General features: G+C 37.2%; 2 protein-coding genes and 1 pseudogene across 2 annotated transcripts; all 3 read left to right on the plus strand.

Moving 5' to 3' along the window:
- The first annotated feature begins 1,163 nt into the window (after positions 1-1,163).
- LOC102470129 (taste receptor type 2 member 42-like) lies at positions 1,164-2,107 on the plus strand (annotated as a pseudogene).
- A 4,491-nt stretch (positions 2,108-6,598) lies between these two features.
- Positions 6,599-7,540, plus strand: LOC106733115 (taste receptor type 2 member 42-like). Its single transcript, XM_014582659.1, has one exon. The coding sequence runs from the start codon at positions 6,599-6,601 to the stop codon at positions 7,538-7,540; it is 942 nt and encodes a 313-aa protein (XP_014438145.1).
- Positions 7,541-8,199: 659 nt separating this feature from the next.
- On the plus strand, positions 8,200-9,441 carry LOC102470559 (taste receptor type 2 member 42-like). Its single transcript, XM_006164817.2, has one exon. The coding sequence runs from the start codon at positions 8,500-8,502 to the stop codon at positions 9,439-9,441; it is 942 nt and encodes a 313-aa protein (XP_006164879.1). The 5' UTR covers positions 8,200-8,499.
- Positions 9,442-9,692: the final 251 nt, after the last annotated feature.

Raw genomic sequence — 9,692 nt, forward strand, 5'->3', positions numbered from 1 at the left:
GTTAACATGATTGACTTTAATCTTTTAATCATTACAGCAAGTGGAAAACTTCAGCTGGTACCAATAATCAATGCATACAGAGGCTGTTTCATTTAGAATTTAGTACCTCATCAACCCATAAAAACATTTGTGTGAAGGTACGTTATGAAATTGTGTGATCAACAAAATGTTGGGGGAAAAGGAATGGAAGACAACTGTATATAGCAGAGATAGTGTAATAAGAGAGTGGGAAAGGGCAGAGGGTCAAACATGGTGTAAAAAACATATATATACATATACATATGTATGAAAGTAGAAATGGAATATTATTGATGATAACATGCATGATATTCTAGATGGGAAACCACATTTAGTATGTTGTGATGATGCTCAGGGAATGAATGTTAAGTAATTTAAAAAAAGTTGCAGGAGAAAAAAATAAAAGAGTAAAACTGTTCATATTGAAATTTAAAAAAAAATGCATATTTGATGACTGCAGTAAGCTATATAGCCCCAGCTGGGTACTACTTTATAATATGTTCATTCTACTCACTGAGGTTTATGCCTAAAGTCAGACTTGGGTTCATGTATAGGTATATATCAGCTGTGATAGCTATTTGATATATTTAGACTAATTAAGTTCATTAGCAAATCAATTAAATGGGGGGGGGAGGCATAGAAAGCAACCATGGATACCAGAGACAATGTGGGAGGAGGGTGGGACATGGCAGAGGGTGAGGGATAGGGAATCAAGGATGGCAAAATGAAAAACAAAGTATACAAGACATAAGAATTGGAAAATTATTTGCTGATAACATGTATGTTGATGTGCTTGATTGAGCCACTACACAGTGTATTTTGGATGGAAAATTCATCTGTATGCTGTAATGATGTATAGTGAATTAATGTAAAAAATAAATAAATTTAAAGAGAAAAAAAAAGGTACGTGACACTGTATTCTCCAGAACATTTTTCTGGATTAAGATTAGAATTTAATGCAAGTAGGGAAGATTTCCTTGAGTACAAATGAACTCTACAAAACAGTAGGAGGTTCTGATCAGGACTGGAATTACAATAAATGCAATGAAGATAAACATCAGAAACAAATGCTATTCTGCCACAGTTAGATTATAAATTGATCACTGAGACAAAGTATAGACATTTGGACTTTTTTTCCTATAGAAATGCTCACTAGACTGGATAAACTCTTTTTGGTTCTGCCAATAGCAGAATTCATCATCGGAATGCTGGGGAATGTGTTCATTGGAGTGGTAAACTGCTCCCAGTGGGTCAAGAACCAAAAGGTCTCCTTGGCTGACTTCATCCTTACCTGCCTGGTTATTTCCAGAATCACAAGGCTATTGGTGTCACTGTGTGATTCATGCATAGTTGGAATAGCCCCACATTAATATGTCATGTACAGGGTAGCAAAATCTGTTACTCTCCTTTGGAGAATAAGTAACCACTTGACTACTTGGTTTGCCACCTGCCTAAGCACAGTCTACTTCCTTAAGATTGCCCAATTCTCCCATCCTCTTTTCCTCTGGCTGAAGTGGAGAAAGAACAGAATGGTTTTTGTGCTTCTTCTCTTTTCTTTATTCTTACTGAATTTTGATATTCTAATGTTAGAAGGGTTTTTTTTTTGATGTATGGACAAATATCTATAAAATAGATAAAAGTAATCTGACTTTCTATTTAAATGAAACCATAACTTTCTATACAAAAGGTGTGGCTCTTCTTAGTGTGACCTGTTCTGTCCCCATTCTTCTGTCTCTGACCTCCTTGCTCCTTCTGTTTCTGTCCTTGGTGAGACACACTGGAAATCTGAAGCTCCATTCCACTGGCCATGGAGACTCCAGCACAGAGGCTCCTAAGCAGGCAATGAAAATGGTCAGGTCTTTTCTCTCCTCTTAATAGTTCATTTGTTTCCCATACAAGTAGGACTGTGAGTATATTCTATATTTTGGACAAAAAGTACATAAAATTTGTCATATTAACATTCAGCATTTTTCACTCAGGCCACTCCTTTCTTCTGATTCTAGGAAACCACAATCTGTGACAGACAGCCTTGTTGGTGCTAGGCTCTCTTAAGGGCCACCTGAAAAGTTCAAATCCTCTAGTTTTATAGATGTACTTTCCGTATTCTTTCTAAGCAAATAACATAATGAGGAGCCCTTTTAGTATTTCTTCTGTTTTTTTTTTTTGTTTGCTTTTCTTTACTACTGGGTTCCTTTACACATTGTTGACTAGAACTGAACTTTTCCATGACTAAGTTGCATTTGATAATTCCCACATGGTCCGTAAAATCACTTTATGAGTAATTATTTTTGTTTAGAGCATGGGCTAGCAGTATTTTAAAACCTCAAATATTATTTCAAAGAGAATCTAAATTATTTAATTTTATGTGCATCTAGATATATTCATATTTAATTGTAACTTCTGGGAAAAAGTCTTATAATTGTTCAGAAAATACTATAAATCATAAAATCGAGTGGGTAGACTATGTATAAGTTGTTTAGAAATTTTAATTTAAAAACTAAAGTGATAGTAAAAAAAAAAACCCTCATAGCTTAAAGCCTTACTTTTTTTTTTTTTTAAAGAAATATTTTTGCTGTCAGGCTTACCAGAGAGACAGAGAAAGATTGAGAGACAGAAAACAAGAAATCACCCCCTTAGGGGAATGGCCACACTGCAATCCCTTCTTTTCCATTCTCCTCTTGGGGTTTTGGGCATGTGCGCACAAGCACCTGGTGTGAGTTTTAAGCCACAGTGTCCGGGATTTGAACAACAGTTGACCACGGTTGACTATATGGGAGTCCAGCAACATAATCATTTGCCATCTGCTAGTCCCAGCCTTACCTTTTTAACAAAATGATGAAGTAGTTTATTCTTGTTATTAGACGTCTTCTTGTTAATAGGGGAATAAGATATTTATGTGAGAATATCAATAATATTTGGAGCACAAAGTAAATTAAGTTTTTTTCTTTAATTTTTTTCAATATTTTTATTATTTACATGTAATCACTGTACATCTTTACAGTCTGTAACATGGTTTTTCCCAGCATGAATACAGTGCATATCAGTCAAGACTAAGACATTACCATATACCTTATCATCAGGAAACAACTTCTCATTTTTTGTCAATTAAGTGTATTGTTTATTTTCTTCCAGTTCCCTTTTTTCCTCCCATTACCCACTCTTTATTACTCTTCCCTTACTATCTCTAATATCTCCAGTTACCCTCCCTGGCATAAACTTTCCAATCTTTCAGTTTCTGCTTTGGAGAGCAGAGATTTGGTGTACATTGAATGGGACATACAAAGCCTGTCTTTCACAGTCTTGCTCGCTTCGCTCAGCATTAAGTCTTCCGTATTTTCCCACTTTGTATCATGTGTCAGGGTCTCATTGTTTTTAATCGCTAAATAGCATTCCACAGAGTATATACGCCAGAAAGTGTAAACACATGATTGTCATGTTAATTATAATTTGAAACCTTAAATTATGAACATTTGAGATGTTCCTAGGTACTTGCTGATTTTGCTAAATTCCAGGACATGCAATATGTGTCTTAGATAGACAAAAGTCAATGTTTCTGCCATATTATGCATTTGAACTAAAAATATACAGAATTATATTTCCTTTTATTTTAAAAAAATTACCAGCAAGTGTGTACACTCGCCAGCGACAGTAAGAGAGAGGGAAGGGGAATAAGAGAGGGAGAAAGCACCCCTCCATGGGACGTGGTTATCATGGTTATCCATAATCCCTTCTCTTCAGTTTCTCTACCCTGGAGAAATTGGGCTGACATACAGAGGCACCTGACAAGTTTACCAAACTACTGGGACCAGGATTCAAATCCGCTTGGCCATGTGGGATTGGACTCCCTTAAACACTAGGCCATGGTGATGGCCCATGACAGTTTGCCTTCTATTCATTTTGTAAGTGGCCTATCATTAATTTAATAGCACATTGATTAGCACCTTAGTTAACACACCTTGTTCTCAGTTTCCTTCTGTCATCCGAGCATTTCATAGTCTTTCTTTTGCTTTCTCTGATCTCTGGTGCTCCTCAGGGCCCTGGGAGCTCATCACCTCTTATGAAATTAAGCATGTACTGATGGCCAAATCTCCACTTGTAGTCCAATTTCCTTTCTAAGCTGCTGTCACAAATACCCAAGTGCCTAACCTCTTTCCACTTGAATGACTTACACCTACTCCCAAATGTTCAAATATGAACTCAGCATCTTCCAACTTTTCTTCTTTAACCTTCCTGTGGCTTCCAAAGCTGCTTTTCTTCTTGTGATTCTTTCAGGTCAGTGGACTCCATGCAAACAGGCTCAAAGGGGAAAGCCTCAAAGTCTTTTTGTATATCTCGTGTACACCAAGCAGCCTTATGCAACCTTTCTCCTAAATCTCATAGTCATGAATTTCTCCCCATTTTCAGACATTAACCTAGGTAAGTCTATCATTTTTCTCTCTAAAATATCATTACATTTCCTCATTTTCCTTTTCTCTGTCTCTCCCTGGCAAGCAGATAGGCCCCTAGTAATAAAACAAAACAAAACAAAACAAAACAGAAAAACAAAAAAAAAATCTACCAATAGATCATTATATATCATCATTCTTGAACTATGTACTCTTTTTGTTTGTTTGTTTTGTTTTGTTTTGTTTTTTGTTGAGAGATTTTCGCTATAGGGCGTGTGCGCTCGCCAGACAGAGAGAGAGAAACATAGAGACAAAAAGCGAGAAATCACCCTCCAGAGGGGATGGTCACGCCGCAATCTCTTCTCCTCCATTCTCCTCTCGGGATCTTGGGCACGCACGCACACGTGCCCGGCGTGAGTTTTAAGCCACCAGGTCCGGGACGTGAACCGCGGTCGACTACGTGGGAGTCCAGCGACATAGCCATTACGCTAACTGCTGGTTCCCTTGAACTATGTACTCTTAAAGTTAATTGCTGAATATAATTAAGGAGAATGAGAGCAATACTGAATGAGTCAAGTTTTTTCAATGACTTCATTAATTTCTTTATTAGATATTGTCTTGTCTAGTTTGCAAAGTGTTTCGAGATATTGTCTTGCAACACTCGAACACTAGTTACTATTAATAGAATATCTATTTGCTAGCACACACAAAAATCAAGACACACGGTCTTTAACTCTGAGTTCATTTCTGATGCATTGGTTTTTGTCAAAATCATTGTTCAAGGAACATAGATCACATATTTTGTGTACTATTTCTTTTAAAATAATTTTCTATCTCTAAAGGACTAAATTGACAGCATTATGTCTCTATTCAAAGCAAATAGAACATATATAAAGGGAAAGAACAAAGCCAGACAACACGCTTAACTTGTTATGCTGGGATACTTGAGGAACATTTAGACTGACTTCACAGTAAATTGTCAGTTACAGAGTACTAAATTCTAAAAAAAGTAGTTTGGGTTTTGGTGTTTTTCTCTTTCTTTTCTTTTTCTTTCTTTCTTTCTTTCTTTCTTTCTTTCTTTCTCTTTCTTTCTCTTTCTTTCTTTCTTTCTTTTTGTATGTGTGCGTGTGTAAATATTGGTTCGATCAGCCTGAATAATGGCTTGTAAATGTTCTCATGAAATGCCAAATACCTTCATGATCCATATCAAACATCACCTATTCTTTTTTCCCTGGTGGGTATTGTGATTTTGTGATTGCCCTTTCTCTGTTTATATCATGCTTTATTCTTAGTTCTGTCTCTCTGTCTCATTTCTTTCTGTTTTTACTGTTTTGGGGATTTTTTTTTTTTTTTACTATAAAGCACAAGGGCTTGTTAGAGAGAGAGAGAGAGAGAGAGAGAGAGAGAGAGAGAGAGAGAGAGATCCACCAGGGATGACCATGCTCAATCCTTTCTCCTCCATTCTCCTCTTGGGATTTCAGGCATGTATCGACATGCATCCATATGCTTTTCAAGCTGCCAGTCCAGGATTTGAACCGTGCAGTAGGCCAGGTGGAATAAAGTGGCCTTAAACACTGCTGGCTGGCCCTGGATTTCTTAATATTTCTTTCTTGGGGTAAGATGTAAAGCATTTACAAAATGTCAAACACATGACAGGCACTCATAGAATGTATTAGTTATGTACTAACTACATTACTAAGATATTTGTAGAGCTTTCTAACTCAAAAAAGACTACAGAAAGATTTGAAGTAGTCAGTATAGTATTTCAAATGAGGAGGAAAGAACACCTGTGAAAAAGAATCTGGCCCATATTTGCATGTTGACATAATTGACTAACTTTAAAATCATAACTATAAGTGGAAAACAGGATTGTACCAATAATAAATGCACACAGAAACTGTTTGCTTAGAATCTAGTAGTTTTATCATCACATAAAAACGTTTGGGTGAAGACATGTGACACTGTACTTTTCAGAAGATTATTCTGGATTAAGATTGGGCTTTAATGAAAGAAGGAAAAAAGATTTCTTTAAGTAGAAATGAACTCTATCCAACAGCAGGAGGTTCTGATCAGGATGGGAATGGCAATAAAAGCAATGAAGATAAGCATCGGAAACGGGTGCTGTTCTGCCACAGATTGATTATAAATTGATCACCAAGACAAAGAATAGACATTTGGATATTTATGCTCTGGAAATGCTCACCGGATGGGATAAGTTCTTTCTGGTTCTGGCAATAGCAGAATTCATCATTGGAATGCTGGGGAATGTGTTCATTGGAGTGGTAAACTGCTCCCAGTGGGTCAAGAACCAAAAGGTCTCCTTGGCTGACTTCATCCTCATCTGCCTGTCTGTCCTCAGAATCTTTGAGCTCTTGGTGTTACTGTGTGACACATTCTTAGTTGGAATGGACCCATATTTATTTGTCATGTACAAGGTAGCAAAACCTGTTGCTCTCCTTTGGAGAATAAGTAACCACTTGGCTACCTGGTTTGCCACCTGCCTAAGCATAGTCTACTTCCTTAAGGTGGCCCGTTTCTCCTACCCTCTTTTCCTCTGGCTGAAGTGGAGAATGAACACAATGGTTTTTGTGCTGCTTCTGCTTTCTTTATTCTTGCTGATTTTTGATATTCTAACACTAGATAGAATTTTTGATGTATGGATAAATATCTATAGAACAGATAAAAGTAATCTGACTTTCTATTTAGATGAAACTATCACGCTCTATATGAAAGACATGGCCTTTCTTGGCATATCCTGTTTTGTCCCCATTGCTCTGTCTCTGACCTCCTTGCTCCTTCTGTTTCTGTCCTTGGTGAGACACACTAGAAATCTGAAGCTCCACTCCACTGGCCATGGAGACTTCAGCACAGAGGCTCATAAGCGGGCAATGAAAATGGTCATGTCTTTTTTCTTCCTTTTGGTAGTTCATTATTTTTCCCTAGAAGTAGGACTGTGGGCATATTCTATATTTTGGGCCAAAAAGTACACAAAGTTTGTCATATTAACATTCAGTGTCTTTCCCATGGGCCACTCCTTTATTCTGATTCTGGGAAACCACAATCTGCGACAGACAGCCTTGGTGGTGCTGGGCCGCCTTAAGGGCCACCTGAAAAGATTCAGTTCTCTAGTTTTGTAGATGGACTTTACAGAGACTTTTCTAAGCAAATAATGTAACGAGGAGCCTTTCAGGATTTCTTTTTTTTCTTTTTTCCTACTCTGTTCGTTTACCAATTGTTAAACATTACTGAACTTTTCTGTACCCATGCTTTTTGATGATAATTCCCACGTGATCAGCAAATGTCATTTTAAGAGTAATCGTGTTTGTTTTAAGCATTGACAAACAGTATTTTAAAATTCCAAATATTTCAAAGAGAATCTAAATCATTATATATAATGCATCCATATGCTTTTCAAGCTGCCAGTCCAGGATTTGAACCGTGCAGTAGGCCAGGTGGAATAAAGTGGCCTTAAACACTGCTGGCTGGCCCTGGATTTCTTAATATTTCTTTCTTGGGGTAAGATGTAAAGCATTTACAAAATGTCAAACACATGACAGGCACTCATAGAATGTATTAGTTATGTACTAACTACATTACTAAGATATTTGTAGAGCTTTCTAACTCAAAAAAGACTACAGAAAGATTTGAAGTAGTCAGTATAGTATTTCAAATGAGGAGGAAAGAACACCTGTGAAAAAGAATCTGGCCCATATTTGCATGTTGACATAATTGACTAACTTTAAAATCATAACTATAAGTGGAAAACAGGATTGTACCAATAATAAATGCACACAGAAACTGTTTGCTTAGAATCTAGTAGTTTTATCATCACATAAAAACGTTTGGGTGAAGACATGTGACACTGTACTTTTCAGAAGATTATTCTGGATTAAGATTGGGCTTTAATGAAAGAAGGAAAAAAGATTTCTTTAAGTAGAAATGAACTCTATCCAACAGCAGGAGGTTCTGATCAGGATGGGAATGGCAATAAAAGCAATGAAGATAAGCATCGGAAACGGGTGCTGTTCTGCCACAGATTGATTATAAATTGATCACCAAGACAAAGAATAGACATTTGGATATTTATGCTCTGGAAATGCTCACCGGATGGGATAAGTTCTTTCTGGTTCTGGCAATAGCAGAATTCATCATTGGAATGCTGGGGAATGTGTTCATTGGAGTGGTAAACTGCTCCCAGTGGGTCAAGAACCAAAAGGTCTCCTTGGCTGACTTCATCCTCATCTGCCTGTCTGTCCTCAGAATCTTTGAGCTCTTGGTGTTACTGTGTGACACATTCTTAGTTGGAATGGACCCATATTTATTTGTCATGTACAAGGTAGCAAAACCTGTTGCTCTCCTTTGGAGAATAAGTAACCACTTGGCTACCTGGTTTGCCACCTGCCTAAGCATAGTCTACTTCCTTAAGGTGGCCCGTTTCTCCTACCCTCTTTTCCTCTGGCTGAAGTGGAGAATGAACACAATGGTTTTTGTGCTGCTTCTGCTTTCTTTATTCTTGCTGATTTTTGATATTCTAACACTAGATAGAATTTTTGATGTATGGATAAATATCTATAGAACAGATAAAAGTAATCTGACTTTCTATTTAGATGAAACTATCACGCTCTATATGAAAGACATGGCCTTTCTTGGCATATCCTGTTTTGTCCCCATTGCTCTGTCTCTGACCTCCTTGCTCCTTCTGTTTCTGTCCTTGGTGAGACACACTAGAAATCTGAAGCTCCACTCCACTGGCCATGGAGACTTCAGCACAGAGGCTCATAAGCGGGCAATGAAAATGGTCATGTCTTTTTTCTTCCTTTTGGTAGTTCATTATTTTTCCCTAGAAGTAGGACTGTGGGCATATTCTATATTTTGGGCCAAAAAGTACACAAAGTTTGTCATATTAACATTCAGTGTCTTTCCCATGGGCCACTCCTTTATTCTGATTCTGGGAAACCACAATCTGCGACAGACAGCCTTGGTGGTGCTGGGCCGCCTTAAGGGCCACCTGAAAAGATTCAGTTCTCTAGTTTTGTAGATGGACTTTACAGAGACTTTTCTAAGCAAATAATGTAACGAGGAGCCTTTCAGGATTTCTTTTTTTTCTTTTTTCCTACTCTGTTCGTTTACCAATTGTTAAACATTACTGAACTTTTCTGTACCCATGCTTTTTGATGATAATTCCCACGTGATCAGCAAATGTCATTTTAAGAGTAATCGTGTTTGTTTTAAGCATTGACAAACAGTATTTTAAAATTCCAAATATTTCAAAGAGAATCTAAATCATTA

The sequence above is a fragment of the Tupaia chinensis genome, unplaced genomic scaffold (genome assembly GCF_000334495.1).
Source record: "Tupaia chinensis unplaced genomic scaffold, TupChi_1.0 Scaffold143728_1, whole genome shotgun sequence".
In the NCBI taxonomy this organism is placed as follows: domain Eukaryota; kingdom Metazoa; phylum Chordata; class Mammalia; order Scandentia; family Tupaiidae; genus Tupaia; species Tupaia belangeri.

What these genes read in the sequence shown, in the direction of transcription:
- LOC102470559 (XM_006164817.2), top strand. Translation starts at nt 8,500, where the DNA reads ATGCTCACCGGATGGGATAAGTTCTTTCTGGTTCTGGCAATAGCAGAA.
- LOC106733115 (XM_014582659.1), top strand. Translation starts at nt 6,599, where the DNA reads ATGCTCACCGGATGGGATAAGTTCTTTCTGGTTCTGGCAATAGCAGAA.